This window comes from Pseudophryne corroboree, chromosome 10, assembly GCF_028390025.1.
Source record: "Pseudophryne corroboree isolate aPseCor3 chromosome 10, aPseCor3.hap2, whole genome shotgun sequence".
Taxonomy (NCBI): domain Eukaryota; kingdom Metazoa; phylum Chordata; class Amphibia; order Anura; family Myobatrachidae; genus Pseudophryne; species Pseudophryne corroboree.
The window spans coordinates 85,159,472-85,178,303 of record NC_086453.1 but is presented as its reverse complement, the minus strand read 5'-3'; the positions used below and the strand labels follow the sequence as shown (position 1 = coordinate 85,178,303).

General features: G+C 46.9%; 1 protein-coding gene across 1 annotated transcript in view; it reads left to right on the top strand.

The window, feature by feature from the left end:
- The window catches only part of LOC134966089 (interferon regulatory factor 3-like), an 88,263-nt gene that overhangs the window by 38,876 nt on the left and 30,555 nt on the right, over positions 1 to 18,832 (top strand). Inside the window, exons 4-5 of the mRNA XM_063942565.1 lie at positions 13,301 to 13,395; positions 13,524 to 13,584. Coding sequence (XP_063798635.1) covers positions 13,301 to 13,395; positions 13,524 to 13,584 — 156 coding nt within the window. The remainder of the gene's footprint in view (positions 1 to 13,300; positions 13,396 to 13,523; positions 13,585 to 18,832) is intronic.

Here is an 18,832-nt window from a genome sequence, read left to right as displayed (position 1 = left end):
CTTTACAGAATGGACTTTCTCCTGCACAAATGCTGATGGGAAGGAGGATTAGAGCAAATCTCCCGATACATGATGAACTGCTTAATACACATAACTCAGCGTTGGTCAGACTGAGTAAGGAACGTCAACAGGCGAAACAGAAACTGTTCCATGACAGACGAGCAAAATGCTTATCTGATCTAAAATCGGGTGACCAAGTCCGTCTCAGAGATCACGAGAAAGGTATTTGGGTGCAGAAAGGTATTGTGCAAGCACAAGTAGCACCAAGATCTTAAACTATATGTACAGAGCATGGAACGGAAGTAAGAAGAAATCAGGTGGATTTAAGATCTCAACCTAACCATAATGAAGACAACATGACTGAAGAATACCCTTCATCTGACATGTATGATGATCCTCATAATGGTGAACAAACCACGATTCTAGAAAGGTCCAACATGGTAGATGAAACACAGACTGTGTATGAAAGACCCAAAAGGGAAATATGCAGACCTGAGAGACTCATTGTAACGTGTTAGATGATGTTCTTAATATGATGTTGTTAATTGTTGCATTGAAGCGTACAGGGCTTATCTTTAAAGAAAAGAGGATGTGATGTTAGTGTATTAGAATGCTTAATATTTGTAGACACTCCCTTACTAATCTGTGTAAGCCTGAATCTTCAGTGATGGTCCCTGGGACCAGGGGTATGCTGGGAAGTGGGTGGTCCAGTGTGCAGTGGGTCTGGAGTTGGTGAGGGAATAAACAGCACAGCAGTGAACTCATGTCTCTGTGTCCTTATGACTGGATTTACAAACATATGAACAAAACAGTGTCCCTGGCCTGAATCCACAGGGGTGCAAGTTAATGGAAGTGAGGGGGAGTTACTCCAAACTAAAGAGGGGCGAATCACTGTCCCTGTGTAGTGGCCACACTGGAAGTGAGTGAAAGAGGTGAGAGTCACATGCCCCAAAAATCCCCAGCAGCCATTAAGCGGTAGGGTTGGAGCAGGGGTGCAGCGTGGCTAAAGTAAAGTGAAGCCCCTGTAAGTGTGAGGAAGAGGCAGAGAAGCACCTAACAAGAAAAGAGACCCAGAAAGAGAAGAGGAAAGCTCTAAGACTGGATGCAGCCTGTGTATGAGTAGCTCACTCCAGTCATACGGTGATGCCACGTAGTGACAAGAAGGCAAGTCCATCTGTATATTGCCCTTGAAATGAGTGGGAGTCAGTAGAGCCACACTGAGGAAGAAGCATTTGTATATTGCCCTCTTAGAGGTTGGGGCAAAGACTGAGAGGAGTATGGGAGACTTATCAAGTAAGGATCCATCTTCTGAGAGGACAGGAGAGGCAGCTGAGAGTAACACTAGCGACAGTCTTAGAACTGCATGTGAAAAATGTGATACCAGGACTCGGAGCATGCAACTGAGAGGCGCAGCGGGAGGCTGAAGTAATCTGAGATGTAATTAGAAGAGAGATGCTGGGCCGCTACCAGCCATGAGTGTCTGTGAGGCTTACAGGAGACACAAAGTTAATAAATGATATCTTTAAGGCCAAGGTGCAGAGAGGGGGAAGTAGGGTATTCATTATCCCTGCCCAGGTCTCTTAGAGGGTTCCGGGCCAGCTGCTGAGAGCAAGAAATCTTCCCACTTCCCAGAGCTAAGCAAAGTATTTTCCATTATATTTCTCCTGGAGGGGGCGTGACCAAGCTTATGCTCCTGAGGAAGCTGGCAGCAACTAAGACCAGCGATACACGTCGAGCTCTTATTTCTTGACCACTGGCATCCCATCTACTGTTATCTACTCATCTGACAACAATTTGACTCACATACTCCCACAGGATCTTTATAAGTGCCTACTATCTGGACACTCTGGACTTACACCCCTGCTGTCATTGGATCTCGGTCTGCAATTGAGAACCAAGGGGACTTTGTACTAAGAAACCGGGTAATATCCATAATTTAACTGCACTTGAAGATATTTTGGAGGAATGAGCCCTAGTCAGAATTAAGCATCCTATGTTTTAATGGGATAGAAGTGGTCCTGCTTGAATACTTGAGAGACTCTCAATCTTTTTAACTTCATCGTTCTGAAGCTTTCATTAGTATCAACATTTATATGTTTAACCATTTTTATTATATTCTGTAATAAATTTATGAATTAGTTTTATATGAAAATTTACTTCCGTTCATTATTTGAAATCCAGCCGGCGCCAGTATATATTTTTACTCTAGACAGTTAGGATTAGTCTGTGGTGAGGGGACGGTTAGGATTAGTCTGCGGTGAGGGGACGGTTAGGATTAGTCTGCGGTGAAGGGACGGTTAGGATTAGTCTGTGGTGAGGGGACGGTTAGGATTAGTCTTTGGTGAGGGGACGGTTAGGATTAGTCTGCAGTGAGGGGATGGTTAGGATTAGTCTGTGATGAGGGGATGGTTAGGATTAGTCTGCAGTGAGGGGACGGTTAGGATTGGTCTGCGGTGAAGGGACGGTTAGGATTAGTCTGCGGTGAGGGGACGGTTAGGATCAGTCTGCAGTGAGGGGACGGTTAGGATTAGTCTGCAGTGAGGGGACGGTTAGGATTAGTCTGCGGTGAGGGGACGGTTAGGATTAGTCTGCAGTGAGGGGACGGTTAGGATTAGTCTGTGGTGAGGGGACGGTTAGGATTAGTCTGCAGTGAGGAGACGGTTAGGATTAGTCTGTGGTGTGGGGATGGTTAGGATTAGTCTGCAGTGAGGAGACGGTTAGGATTAGTCTGTGGTGAGGGGATGGTTAGGATTAGTCTGCAGTGAGGAGACGGTTAGGATTAGTCTGTGGTGAGGGGATGGTTAGGATTAGTCTGCAGTGAGGGGACGGTTAGGATTAGTCTGTGGTGAGGGGACGGTTAGGATTAGTCTGCAGTGAGGGGACGGTTAGGATTAGTCTGTGGTGAGGGGACGGTTAGAATTAGTCTGCGGTGAGGGGACGGTTAGGATTAGTCTGTGGTGAGGGGACGGTTAGGATTAGTCTGCGGTGAGGGGACGGTTAGGATTAGTCTGTGGTGAGAAGACGGTTAGGATTAGTAAGTGGTGGGGGGACGGTTAGGGTTAAGCTTCTGAAGGGAACAGATAGGGTTAAGTTGCAGGAGAAGGTAGGTTAGGGTTAGGTTGCAGGAGAAGGTAGGTTAGGGTTAGATTGCAGGAGAAGGTAGGTTAAGGTTAGGTTGCAGGAGAAGGTAGGTTACGGTTAGGTTGCAGGAGAAGGTAGGTTAGGGTTAGGTTGCAGGAGAAGGTAGGTTATGGTTAGGTTGCAGGAGAAGGTAGGTTAGGGTTAGGTTGCAGGAGAAGGTAGGTTAAGGTTAGGTTGCAGGAGAAGGTAGGTTAGGGTTAGGTTGCAGGAGAAGGTGAGTTAGGGTTAGGTTGCGGGAGGAGTCGGTTAGGGTAAGGATTTGGGTTACAATACTGACCAAAATATGTTGGATTTTGAACGTCGGAATTCCGATGCCAGGATTCTGATCAACAACTTTCTGAGTGCTGGGATATCATACCCAACCCAGTTAAGGCTTGTCCTGGAGGAGCAGGGTTAAGATGTATTATAACTAAATTCTTATTAACAGCTTGAGTACTGAGCAGGAGTAAAGTAGTAATTTGATGTACTCTTTATTTAACCATATTTATATTGAACTCAAAACTGTTCAAGAGAAATAAGCATGTCTATATTTTCTCCACCATTTTGCAACCCAAGACCAAGTGTAGTGTTGGGCTGGAGAAATCATATTAAAATATTATACAGGTTGAGTATCCCATATCCAAAATGCTTGGGACCAGACGTATTTTGGATATCAGATTATTCCGTATTTTAGAATAATTGCATAACATAATGAGATATCATGGCGATGGGACCCAAGTCTAAGCACAGAATGTATTTATGTTTCATATACACCTTATACACACAGTCTGAACGTCATTTTAGCCAATATTTTTAATAACTTTGTGCATTAAACAGAGTGTGTGTACATTCACACAAATCATTTATGTTTCATATACACCTTATACACACAGCCTGAAGGTCATTAAATACAATATTTTTAATAACTTTGTGTATTAACCAAAGTTTGTGCACAATGAGCAATCAGAAAACAAAAGTTTCACTATCTCACTCTCACTCAAAAAAAAATCCGTATTTCGGAATATTTGGATATGGAATACTCAACCTGTATTCTGAAATAGGGAGATGGTCTGGCACACAATTTCTTGTGATATCTACTGCACAATGGCCCTCATTCCGAGTTGTTCGCTCGCTAGCAGATTTTAGCAGCATTGCACACGCTAGGCCGCCGCCCTCTGGGAGTGTATCTTACCTTAGCAGAATTGCGAATGAAAGATTAGCAGAATAGCGAATAGAAAATTCTTAGCAGTTTCTGAGTAGCACGAGACTTACTCCTACACTGCGATCAGCTCAGCCCATTTCGTTCCTGGTTTGACGTCACAAACACGCCCTGCGTTTGGCCAGCCACTCCGCGTTTTATTCTGGCACGCCTGTGTTTTTCCGCACACTCCCAGAAAACAGTCAGTTTCCGCCCAGAAACACCCGCTTCCTGTCAGTCACACTCCGATCACTTCAACGATGAAAATTCTTCGTTCGGACGTGAGTAAATCTAAGTTTTGTGCTAAAATACTTAGCGCATGCGCACTGCGTACCATGCGCATGCGCATTTTTGCCTTAATCGCTCCGTTGCGAAAATCGGCAACGAGCGTACAACTCGGAATGACCCCCAATATCATCACCTGTGACCAAACCTTTAGATACTTTCATGAAAACTCTGCACGGGGAACCTCTGGTCATTCATTGCTTCAATTCACGCACCATACAGCAGTACAAAACATAAAAGGATAGGTGCACTACCAACCCATGCATCTCATGTCACATACACAATGACATGGGGTTTCATAAACATTTAGAATACATCAGACAAATTGCAGTCAGCTGCTGCAACTTAAGGCATCATAATGTTGAAATAATAAGATGGCAGGGGCCGTGTTTAGAGTTTGCACTCTCTTGTGCACAGAGAGTGAATATCCCTTAACTTAGTAATTGTGTTTACAATTACAACACATGTATACACCACTCTGTCAAGTACTCCGAGCTTCGCTGTTGTTACTGGTAACAGAGCCTGATTAAGGGGGGAAATCAATTGCAGTTGTTAAGTTAACGTTTCATCCTACACCCTTGTTAATGCCCATTAATAAAAATGTAACGGGTGTTAACAGACAGAATCTGTGAAAAGTTAATGGATGTGTGTGTTAACTAGAGATGAGCGCCGGAAATTTTTCGGGTTTTGGTTTTGGGTTCGGTTCCGCGGCCGTGTTTTGGGTTCGACCGCGTTTTGGCAAAACCTAACCGAATTTTTTTTGTCGGATTCGGGTGTGTTTTGGATTCGGGTGTTTTTTTCCAAAAAAACCTAAAAAACAGCTTAAATCATAGAATTTGGGGGTCATTTTGATCCCAAAGTATTATTAACCTCAAAAACCATAATTTCCACTCATTTTCAGTCTATTCTGAATACCTCACACCTCACAATATTATTTTTAGTCCTAAAATTTGCACCGAGGTCGCTGGATGACTAAGCTAAGCGACCCTAGTGGCCGACACAAACACCTGGCCCATCTAGGAGTGGCACTGCAGTGTCACGCAGGATGTCCCTTCCAAAAAACCCTCCCCAAACAGCACATGACGCAAAGAAAAAAAGAGGCGCAATGAGGTAGCTGTGTGAGTAAGATAAGCGACCCTAGTGGCCGACACAAACACCGGGCCCATCTAGGAGTGTCACTGCAGTGTCACGCAGGATGTCCCTTCCAAAAAACCCTCCCCAAACAGCACATGACGCAAAGAAAAAAAGAGGCGCAATGAGGTAGCTGTGTGAGTAAGATAAGCGACCCTAGTGGCCGACACAAACACCGGGCCCATCTAGGAGTGTCACTGCAGTGTCACGCAGGATGTCCCTTCCAAAAAACCCTCCCCAAACAGCACATGACGCAAAGAAAAAAAGAGGCGCAATGAGGTAGCTGTGTGAGTAAGATAAGCGACCCTAGTGGCCGACACAAACACCGGGCCCATCTAGGAGTGTCACTGCAGTGTCACGCAGGATGTCCCTTCCAAAAAACCCTCCCCAAACAGCACATGACGCAAAGAAAAAAAGAGGCGCAATGAGGTAGCTGTGTGAGTAAGATAAGCGACCCTAGTGGCCGACACAAACACCGGGCCCTTCTAGGAGTGTCACTGCAGTGTCACGCAGGATGTCCCTTCCAAAAAACCCTCCCCAAACAGCACATGACGCAAAGAAAAAAAGAGGCGCAATGAGGTAGCTGTGTGAGTAAGATAAGCGACCCTAGTGGCCGACACAAACACCGGGCCCATCTAGGAGTGTCACTGCAGTGTCACGCAGGATGTCCCTTCCAAAAAACCCTCCCCAAACAGCACATGACGCAAAGAAAAAAAGAGGCGCAATGAGGTAGCTGTGTGAGTAAGATAAGCGACCCTAGTGGCCGACACAAACACCGGGCCCATCTAGGAGTGGCACTGCAGTGTCACGCAGGATGTCCCTTCCAAAAAACCCTCCCCAAACAGCACATGACGCAAAGAAAAAAAGAGGCGCAATGAGGTAGCTGTGTGAGTAAGATAAGCGACCCTAGTGGCCGACACAAACACCGGGCCCATCTAGGAGTGGCACTGCAGTGTCACGCAGGATGTCCCTTCCAAAAAACCCTCCCCAAACAGCACATGACGCAAAGAAAAAAAGAGGCGCAATGAGGTAGCTGTGTGAGTAAGATAAGCGACCCTAGTGGCCGACACAAACACCGAGCCCATCTAGGAGTGTCACTGCAGTGTCACGCAGGATGTCCCTTCCAAAAAACCCTCCCCAAACAGCACATGACGCAAAGAAAAAAAGAGGCGCAATGAGGTAGCTGTGTGAGTAAGATAAGCGACCCTAGTGGCCGACACAAACACCGGGCCCATCTAGGAGTGGCACTGCAGTGTCACGCAGGATGTCCCTTCCAAAAAACCCTCCCCAAACAGCACACGACGCAAAGAAAAAAAGAGGCGCAATGAGGTAGCTGTGTGAGTAAGATAAGCGACCCTAGTGGCCGACACAAACACCTGGCCCATCTAGGAGTGGCACTGCAGTGTCACGCAGGATGTCCCTTCCAAAAAACCCTCCCCAAACAGCACATGACGCAAAGAAAAAAAGAGGCGCAATGAGGTAGCTGTGTGAGTAAGATAAGCGACCCTAGTGGCCGACACAAACACCGGGCCCATCTAGGAGTGTCACTGCAGTGTCACGCAGGATGTCCCTTCCAAAAAACCCTCCCCAAACAGCACATGACGCAAAGAAAAATGAAAGAAAAAAGAGGTGCAAGATGGAATTGTCCTTGGGCCCTCCCACCCACCCTTATGTTGTATAAACAGGACATGCACACTTTAACCAACCCATCATTTCAGTGACAGGGTCTGCCACACGACTGTGACTGATATGACGGGTTGGTTTGGACCCCCACCAAAAAAGAAGCAATTAATCTCTCCTTGCACAAACTGGCTCTACAGAGGCAAGATGTCCACCTCATCATCATCCTCCAATATATCACCGTGTACATCCCCCTCCTCACAGATTATCAATTCGTCCCCACTGGAATCCACCATCTCAGCTCCCTGTGTACTTTGTGGAGGCAATTGCTGCTGGTCAATGTCTCCGCGGAGGAATTGATTATAATTCATTTTAATGAACATCATCTTCTCCACATTTTCTGGATGTAACCTCGTATGCCGATTGCTGACAAGGTGAGCGGCGGCACTAAACACTCTTTCGGAGTACACACTTGTGGGAGGGCAACTTAGGTAGAATAAAGCCAGTTTGTGCAAGGGCCTCCAAATTGCCTCTTTTTCCTGCCAGTATAAGTACGGACTGTGTGACGTGCCTACTTGGATGCGGTCACTCATATAATCCTCCACCATTCTTTCAATGTTGAGAGAATCATATGCAGTGACAGTAGACGACATGTCCGTAATCGTTGTCAGGTCCTTCAGTCCGGACCAGATGTCAGCATCAGCAGTCGCTCCAGACTGCCCTGCATCACCGCCAGCGGGTGGGCTCGGAATTCTGAGCCTTTTCCTCGCACCCCCAGTTGCGGGAGAATGTGAAGGAGGAGATGTTGACAGGTCGCGTTCCGCTTGACTTGACAATTTTGTCACCAGCAGGTCTTTCAACCCCAGCAGACTTGTGTCTGCCGGAAAGAGAGATCCAAGGTAGGCTTTAAATCTAGGATCGAGCACGGTGGCCAAAATGTAGTGCTCTGATTTCAACAGATTGACCACCCGTGAATCCTTGTTAAGCGAATTAAGGGCTCCATCCACAAGTCCCACATGCCTAGCGGAATCGCTCCGTGTTAGCTCCTCCTTCAATGTCTCCAGCTTCTTCTGCAAAAGCCTGATGAGGGGAATGACCTGACTCAGGCTGGCAGTGTCTGAACTGACTTCACGTGTGGCAAGTTCAAAGGGCATCAGAACCTTGCACAACGTTGAAATCATTCTCCACTGCACTTGAGACAGGTGCATTCCACCTCCTATATCGTGCTCAATTGTATAGGCTTGAATGGCCTTTTGCTGCTCCTCCAACCTCTGAAGCATATAGAGGGTTGAATTCCACCTCGTTACCACTTCTTGCTTCAGATGATGGCAGGGCAGGTTCAGTAGTTTTTGGTGGTGCTCCAGTCTTCTGTACGTGGTGCCTGTACGCCTAAAGTGTCCCGCAATTCTTCTGGCCACCGACAACATCTCTTGCACGCCCCTGTCGTTTTTTAAAAAATTCTGCACCACCAAATTCAAGGTATGTGCAAAACATGGGACGTGCTGGAATTTGCCCATATTTAATGCACACACAATATTGCTGGCGTTGTCCGATGCCACAAATCCACAGGAGAGTCCAATTGGGGTAAGCCATTCCGCGATGATCTTCCTCAGTTGCCGTAAAAGGTTTTCAGCTGTGTGCGTATTCTGGAAAGCGGTGATACAAAGCGTAGCCTGCCTAGGAAAGAGTTGGCGTTTGCGAGATGCTGCTACTGGTACCGCCGCTGCTGTTCTTGCGGCGGGAGTCCATACATCTACCCAGTGGGCTGTCACAGTCATATAGTCCTGACCCTGCCCTGCTCCACTTGTCCACATGTCCGTGGTTAAGTGGACATTGGGTACAACTGCATTTTTTAGGACACTGGTGAGTCTTTTTCTGACGTCCGTGTACATTCTCGGTATCGCCTGCCTAGAGAAGTGGAACCTAGATGGTATTTGGTAACGGGGGCACACTGCCTCAATAAATTGTCTAGTTCCCTGTGAACTAACGGCGGATACCGGACGCACGTCTAACACCAACATAGTTGTCAAGGCCTCAGTTATCCGCTTTGCAGCAGGATGACTGCTGTGATATTTCATCTTCCTCGCAAAGGACTGTTGGACAGTCAATTGCTTACTGGAAGTAGTACAAGTGGGCTTACGACTTCCCCTCTGGGATGACCATCGACTCCCAGCAGCAACAACAGCAGCGCCAGCAGCAGTAGGCGTTACACGCAAGGATGCATCGGAGGAATCCCAGGCAGGAGAGGACTCGTCAGAATTGCCAGTGACATGGCCTGCAGGACTATTGGCATTCCTGGGGAAGGAGGAAATTGACACTGAGGGAGTTGGTGGGGTGGTTTGCGTGAGCTTGGTTACAAGAGGAAGGGATTTACTGGTCAGTGGACTGCTTCCGCTGTCGCCCAAAGTTTTTGAACTTGTCACTGACTTATTATGAATGCGCTGCAGGTGACGTATAAGGGAGGATGTTCCGAGGTGGTTAACGTCCTTACCCCTACTTATTACAGCTTGACAAAGGCAACACACGGCTTGACACCTGTTGTCCGCTTTTCTGTTGAAATACCTCCACACTGAAGAGCTGATTTTTTTGGTATTTTCACCAGGCATGTCAACGGCCATATTCCTCCCACAGACAACAGGTGTCTCCCCGGGTGCCTGACTTAAACAAACCACCTCACCATCAGAATCCTCCTGGTCAATTTCCTCCCCAGCGCCAGCAACACCCATATCCTCCTCATCCTGGTGTACTTCAACACTGACATCTTCAATCTGACTATCAGGAACTGGACTGCGGGTGCTCCTTCCAGCACTTGCAGGGGGCGTGCAAATGGTGGAAGGCGCATGCTCTTCACGTCCAGTGTTGGGAAGGTCAGGCATCGCAACCGACACAATTGGACTCTCCTTGTGGATTTGGGATTTCGAAGAACGCACAGTTCTTTGCGGTGCTTTTGCCAGCTTGAGTCTTTTCAGTTTTCTAGCGAGAGGCTGAGTGCTTCCATCCTCATGTGAAGCTGAACCACTAGCCATGAACATAGGCCAGGGCCTCAGCCGTTCCTTGCCACTCCGTGTGGTAAATGGCATATTGGCAAGTTTACGCTTCTCCTCCGACAATTTTATTTTAGGTTTTGGAGTCCTTTTTTTACTGATATTTGGTGTTTTGGATTTGACATGCTCTGTACTATGACATTGGGCATCGGCCTTGGCAGACGACGTTGCTGGCATTTCATCGTCTCGGCCATGACTAGTGGCAGCAGCTTCAGCACGAGGTGGAAGTGGATCTTGATCTTTCCCTAATTTTGGAACCTCAACATTTTTGTTCTCCATATTTTAATAGGCACAACTAAAAGGCACCTCAGGTAAACAATGGAGATGGATGGATACTAGTATACAATTATGGATGGACTGCCGAGTGCCGACACAGAGGTAGCTACAGCCGTGGACTACCGTACTGTACTGTGTCTGCTGCTAATATAGACTGGATGATAATGAGATGTAGTATGTATAAAGAAGAAAGGAAAAAAAAACCACGGGTAGGTGGTATACAATTATGGATGGACTGCCGAGTGCCGACACAGAGGTAGCTACAGCCGTGGACTACCGTACTGTACTGTGTCTGCTGCTAATATAGACTGGATGATAATGAGATGTAGTATGTATGTATAAAGAAGAAAGAAAAAAAAAACCACGGGTAGGTGGTATACAATTATGGATGGACTGCCGAGTGCCGACACAGAGGTAGCTACAGCCGTGAACTACCGTACTGTGTCTGCTGCTAATATAGACTGGTTGATAATGAGATGTAGTATGTATAAAGAAGAAAGAAAAAAAAAACCACGGGTAGGTGGTATACAATTATGGATGGACTGCCGAGTGCCGACACAGAGGTAGCTACAGCCGTGGACTACCGTACTGTACTGTGTCTGCTGCTAATATAGACTGGTTGATAATGAGATGTAGTATGTATAAAGAAGAAAGAAAAAAAAAACACGGGTAGGTGGTATACAATTATGGATGGACTGCCGAGTGCCGACACAGAGATAGCTACAGCCGTGGACTACCGTACTGTACTGTGTCTGCTGCTAATATAGACTGGATGATAATGAGATGTAGTATGTATAAAGAAGAAAGAAAAAAAAACCACGGGTAGGTGGTATACAATTATGGATGGACTGCCGAGTGCCGACACAGAGGTAGCTACAGCCGTGAACTACCGTACTGTGTCTGCTGCTAGTATAGACTGGATGATAAATAATGATATAAAAAATATATATATATATATCACTACTGCAGCCGGACAGGTATATATTATATAATGACGGACCTGCTGGACACTGTCTGTCAGCAGAATGAGTTTTTTAATTTTTATAGAATAAAAAAACACCACACAAGTCACACGACGAGTGTACTTTTTCAGGCAGACATTCAATCACAATATATATACTATACTGGTGGTCAGTGTGGTCAGGTCACTGGTCACAGTGGTCAGTGGTCAGTCACACTGGCAGTGGCACTCTGGCAGCAAAAGTGTGCACTGTTTAATATGTACTCCTGGCTCCTGCTATAACCTATAACTGCTCCCCAGTCTCCCCCACAATTAAGCTGTGTGAGCACAGTCAGATATTATACATAGATGATGCAGCACACTGGGCTGAGCACAGATATGGTATGTGAGTGTGACTGAGTCACTGTGTATCGTTTTTTTCAGGCAGAGAACAAGAACAGAATGTATTATAAAACTGCACTGGTGGTCAGGTCACTGGTCATCAGTCACTAGTATAACTCCTCCTAAGCTCCAGTAAGTAAATGAAGTGTCTCACTCTCACTCTCCTATCTATTTTAATTTCTAAACGGAGAGGACGCCAGCCACATCCTCTCCCTATCAATCTCAATGCACGTGTGAAAATGGCCGCGACGCGCGGCTCCTTATATAGAATCCGAGTCTCGCGATAGAATCCGAGCCTCGCGAGAATCCGACAGCATGATGATGACGTTCGGGCGCGCTCGGGTTAACCGAGCAAGGCGGGAAGATCCGAGTCGCTCGGACCCGTGTAAAAAAACATGAAGTTCGGGCGGGTTCGGATTCAGAGAAACCGAACCCGCTCATCTCTAGTGTTAACAAGGTCGCCACACTCGTTAACGCCCTAGTTATCGGGGATTTTTTTTTGCATCTGTTCAAACGCATGAAAAAGATAGGTGCTGCTGGAGGGCTCACTTCAGGTCTAATTGAATAGCCCCGAGAGATCAATTAGTCCGCGGTAAATTACCATGGCTAACTGAATTCCCCCCTTAAGATGGCATAGAAGCAAAAGTGAGAAACTGGCTTGGGGTATCTTTCTCCTCCATTTAGGAAAAAAAAAATCCCACATAAAAATGGTTTAGAGTAATACGGGCCCCTTGTGGTGGGAGCCTAGGTTGCCCAAATAATTATTTGATTTTGTTTGGTAAGGAAAATAACAAGGAATATGCCCTGCAGGCTAGTTAGAGTAGTCAGTAAGGGCTAGGCTTCTGTGTATCCGTGCTGTATCTATATGGGGTGCAGGTTATCCAGTGCACACTGGCTACCCACTCTGCACACCTATACAGTATATGTATCCTGTGCATCGGCTGCAGATGCCTCAGAAGAAACCTCCAGGGAAGTGATGTCATTTTCCAAGAGGTATGTGGACAGTGCCAGAGTCTACCATGCACCGGCACGAGGTGGGCCCGCTCACACACTGCACACAGGACCCTCCCCTCAGGAAACGCCCCTGCCTTTACATAATAATGCCGGATAATGGATAATGCTGTATATTGAAAATCCAATCTGTTACACAGTGTTAGATGAGACAGGAGTCATAATGGACACTCATAGATGTTCTATAAGCATCTCTTGGTTATTGAGGCACTTTGGTTCTGCCCATGAGAATGAGACATATAATACATCTTCTCCTTTGCCATTTTCCATCAGGTCCAACAGCTCCTGTAGAACGGTACGCCAGCAAGGGAGTCACCCCAACCTTCCAGCAGACCGATTGCTACAGCCAACAAGTTGCCGGGACAATGGTGAGTCTATCTTGTAAATTAATTTTAGAAGCAGAGACTGCAACACAAGCAATGATCGTTGGTTTGTGAATTCAGCTGTATGGCATTGCATATGTAACAACATATATATGTGTTGTCTCTTTGCTTAGTATCCACAAGCAGCCTTCTCAGAGGATCTAGACCTGGTGGCTTTGTGCCTGGATGAAAATGGTAAGGACTTGTTATAGCTGGGGCCAAGCCAGGGCTGGATCAATGTCTGTGTGGGGTCCCTACCAATACATTTCTCTTAATAATATACTGGCAGTGGTATTAAAAAGAGATATGTGTAAATACTCCCAGCACCACAGGTATTTTGAACAGACTGTAGAGCCCCCAGTTCACATGATGCCACACAAAGCCCATAGTTCACACCATGCCACAGTGCCCCCCACACAGATGATATAGCTATGTGAAGAAGCTCCTTGTATGTGGAGGCCCTTGGACAACAGGGCTGCCCTGTTAGTAATCCAGCACTGTCTGGGGCTATCTGATTTTCCTAAGGGATACTTATGCACAACATTACAGATTAGACCTGCAGTCCTAAAGTGTGTTAGAAAATGTAATTTTCTGTGTACAGAGTGCTGTATGGCCCAGATGTACGGAAAACTAAAATACAGCAATAGGACAACCGGGCAGCATAACAGTGGTAGATTCCCATGAAACGCTATTCAAACTCATTGTATTCCAACTTAGGGGTATATTCAATTAGGGTCGAAAGCTGCCATCTGTCGAAAAGACGGCAGTGTTCGACTTTTTAAGGTCGAATCATGATTCGACCTATTCAGTCCCCGCTATTTTTATTCGACAAGTCGGGGAATTCGATTTGTCGAATAGTACGTGAATCGGCGGTATAGCTGCTGATTCAGGTACTTTTGAGGGAAACGGGGCCAAATTCAAAAGTGAATGTTCCACTGCTGATAGTAAGATTGTTGGACTGAGAGGCATTTGTGGGACTAGTTTTGCACATTAGAGTACAGGTGATATTTCCATTTTAACCAATAACTTAGGAAAGTAACTAAATATATCCCAGAGTTTAGTTCACAATGATCACTAAGAATTGGCTTTTAGAAAGTCCACAATACGTAAAAGCCTAAAACTGAAATAAAATAAAACAGATAAAAGAGATGGATAATACGGTGGGCAGATCCCATCGCCATGATATCTCATTATGGTATGCAATTATTCCAAAATACGGAAAAATCCGATATCCAAAATACTGCTGGTCCCAAGCATTTTGGATAAGGGATACTCAACCTGTTGTAGGTTCATGTTAGTGCCAAGGGTGACATCTCTGGAACATTAAAATTGTTATTATTCTTTATTTATTGCTGTATCTGTCTCCTGGACCCTTTTCCTGTCAGTCTGCTAGTAACTGCACCAGGTAAATGTGTGAGGTCCAGGTTCTACCAGGTCTCATATAACTTTGGGTTATCTCTTACCAATAAAGTTATTGCATTAGAAACCTGGGGGTATATTTACTAAAGGTCGATTTTGTTTGTTTTTGTTTGATTTTAGATTGATGTTAAATCGATTTTAATCGCTGTTGAGCTTCCAGGGTTAAAACACACATTTACTAACATTTAAAAATTAATTTAAAAAGGGGGGCGTGGCCTGATTGGATATGGAGTAGGACGTGTTCTCCTAGCTCCCCAGCCAACAATATCCTGACTAGATCCTGTTGCCCCTGAGTGACTACCTAAGTGGCCCTGGACAGCTGTCTGAATACCTGCTGTCTGATCTGGGCTACGTTTTACTGGGATTCTGTGCCCTGTGTCCCTGCTGGGACCGTTTATAAGAGTGTGCTGGACCCGACCTGCATGAGACCGGCGCCATCTTGGACGGCGCTGCCCGGGAGCTGTACCACTCCTCTCCCACCCGGCTTGCCTAATATACCTCACGGCCGGCGAGAGTGTGGCACGGGGGCCCCGCCGCTTGTATAACTCGTCGCTCCGCTCCTCTTCCCCGCCGGACGGCCGGGACACTTGTCGCGGCTGAGCTGACTGCAGGGAGCCGCCGGGCGCCATCTGGCGATTGGCGGGCCGCGTGCACGGAGCTCCGCCGCCCGCCCCTGACAGTCCTGGGTGAAATCTGGATGTGGAACAGCCCGTGCGCTGGCCGGAGAGCACCCCCGCTGGTTGACGAGCCTTGCCCCCCCTGAGCGATATAACATTGGCTGCACTGTTTGTGGGGTTTTCCGGACGCCATCTTGTGGTTGGCAGAGGGCTCGGTTCAGCTCCTGACCACACCTCTCCTGCTGGAAGTGTCTCTCACATATTATTTGAGCTGCTGAACCTGACTGAAGGCTGGAGACTAATACTGAGAGCCCTGCATTGCTCTACCTCAGCAACAATACCAAGATTACTGGTCCTTCTATATATATATATATTTGTCCCGCACCTCTTGGCCCTCTCACAACGTGCTAGTACCTGCACCCCCTCTCTTTGCCTGCATTGCTTTGATATATATCTGGTCGGGTACGGCGGCATTGTGTTATCCAAAATGGTGAAAGGCCGTCAACAAAACGCGGCGGCGGGCGCAATGGAGAAGTTTGTTCGCAATCCCGGTCCCCAACAACAGAGGAGGGAAACTACACAAGATGAGTCTTCACCCCCCTCTCCTGCACACAGTTATGCCTCATCAGAACCGCCCGATGCTGCGTTACAAAGAGTGTTGGATGCCGTGACAGCTAGTGAGGCCCGCTTGGCTGATAAAATTGGACAGGTGCAGTCCGACCTCTCCATTATCCATCAAGACCTGCAAAGGGTGAGAGAGAGGGTGGGTGAGGCCGAAACCCGTATCTCCAATGTCGAGGATACTGTCACCCCGCTGGGACGGCGAACTGATACTTTGGAGTCTCAGATGACTGATGTGCGCAAAAAACTAACGGATATGGAGGGACGCTTACGTTGCAATAATGTCCGTTTCATCGGTTTGCCCGAGAAGGAGGAGGGCTCGTCTCCTGAGGAATTTCTAGAAACATGGCTTCGGAAGGCATTTGGATCCGATGAATTCTCGCCTCATTTCACCATAGAACGAGCTCATAGAGTTCCGATGCGCCAATTGCCACCGGGGGCTCCGCCTCGTACCTTCATCGCCAAGTTCCTCCACTTCCGCGACCGGGACACTGTTCTGAAACTTGCTCGCACGAAAGGCCCCCTAAAGTGGAACGGGTCGCCTATATCGGTCTTCCCAGACTTCGCGATGGAGGTGCAGAAAGATAGAGCTCAATTTCTGCCTGTTAAGAGGAGACTCCGGGAACTTGATCTGCCATACGCCATGCTCTTTCCATCACGATTACGAGTGGTAGCTGATGGGGAAACCAAATTTTTTGCGGCTCCTCGAGAGGCGATGGTATGGCTGGATAGACGCTTCCCGGCGAGAAGGGCTCTTGCTGATCCGTGATTAATTCCTGTGACTTTAGTTGCAAGAGATTCTTTGTACGGGATAAGATTATCTGCATATATACTGGGGGAATGCAGGATGTGGGAAAAATGTTTAAGTATCTAAATGCTGCTCCCTGAGGATGTGAGGGTGGTGGGGGGGATAATTATTTACCTGATTTTCTGTTTTGGTACTCTCCTCATACTGACCAATTACTATACTTATATTGCTGAGATGCGGGAGAGGGGGGCTGGGGGAGAGGAGGGATATATCTATGGTCCGAATATATCCGATTGTATTTTGTTCTAAGTCCCGGGGGGAGACTTTGTATGTTTGCCCCCTTTTTCTATCTTAAAGGGGTGATTTAGTCTAATGGCTGGGGATGTTTTGTTTGTGTTTTGTTTTCTCTTTCTTAGGGCCATTATATTCTTGGCTCCACCCAGAGTATAACTCGTTGTGTGCTCTGGGTTTGAGCCGGTGTTAGGTTAAGGGATCCAGGTATGCTGCAGGTTGGGAGTAGTGTACAGGGTGGGGGGAGGGGGGATGTTCAAGGCTACGGTTATTGTTTGTATGGATGTTTGGAATTTGAGTATGTATGGCTTACGAATCTATTCATTGAGCGGTGGTGCCTTGTACTTGTATGCAGTGAGGGGGGATCTGGCTGGCCGTGGGCTGTAGCCCCTATTATTATCACAACGACCCATCATGGTTGGACTTAGGATGTTGGCATGGAATGTGCGGGGACTCAATGACAAGATTAAACGATCTCTGGTGCTTAGACAAATTAAGCAGTATGCCGCTGATGTGATATGTCTTACGGAGACCCACCTGGTGGGCAGCAAGACACTGGCCATTAAAAGACCTTGGGTGGGGTGGGCATTCCATTCTACACACACCTCTGCCTCTCGGGGAGTCTCTATCCTTGTAAAGAAGTCTGTTCCCTTTGTGGTGGAGTCAGTACAAACGGACCCATGGGGGAGATATGTGTTTTTGAAGTGTAAGATCCACTGTACCCCTTTGCTTTTACTGTCCGTGTATGTGCCCCCCCCGTACTCTTCCGATGTCTTGAAAAAAGTTGCAGGGTTTATGGCATTGTCACCGGGAATACCTGTGGTTTGTATGGGGGATTTCAACAATGTATTAGATAAAGCGATGGATAGATTCTCTACTAATCCCTCTGGTCCACATTCTGGTAGGAATAGCTTTGCTGATGTTGTGTCGGGGCTGGGCCTGGTCGATCCCTGGAGACTGAGACATCCATCTGTTAAACAATATTCATGTTTCTCACATTCCCACTCCTCGTTCTCTAGGATTGACCTGGCTCTTCTCTCGAGAGATCTGATTCCTAGGGTTCGGGATAGCAAATATGAGACTAGGGGTATATCGGATCACTCCCCTTTAACATTGATCCTGGATTTTAATTGCTCTAGAGGCCAGGCAGTATGGAAGTTTAATCCGTTCTGGCTAGTACATATGGGAGATGGATCCGACTTGGTGGCTGCGTGGCGGGAATTTTTCGAGATAAACACGGCTGGGCAGCCTATCTCTAATATATGGGATGCGTTTAAGGCCTTTTTGCGGGGAACCCTAATTAAACGAGTGGCTAATTTAAAAAACTTTTTCAGGCACCGGGAGTCCGAACTGGAGACCCTAAGTGTTGCTGCAGAAGCACAATATTTACAAGATTGTTTAGATAGTTCCAAATCTGCATGGTTGTCAGCTCAGGGGGAATGGAGGGAATATCTAATGGAAAAGACTCAGCATAGACTCCTCTTCTCCTCTCACGCCTTTTACGCCTCCGGGGATAGGCCGGGATCATATCTAGCCTCCCTGGCACGGGGTGAGAGATCCTCTAATACTGTGGCTGAAATTGAGGCCTCAGACGGTACCACTTTATCGCAGACCCCACAGATTGCGTCGGAATTCGTGTCGTATTATAGGCGATTATACAGTTCTAAACTAGAATGTACCCCGATACAATTAGACGAATATCTACAGACTATACAGCTCCCCTCGCTGACCTGTGAGGCGCATGACT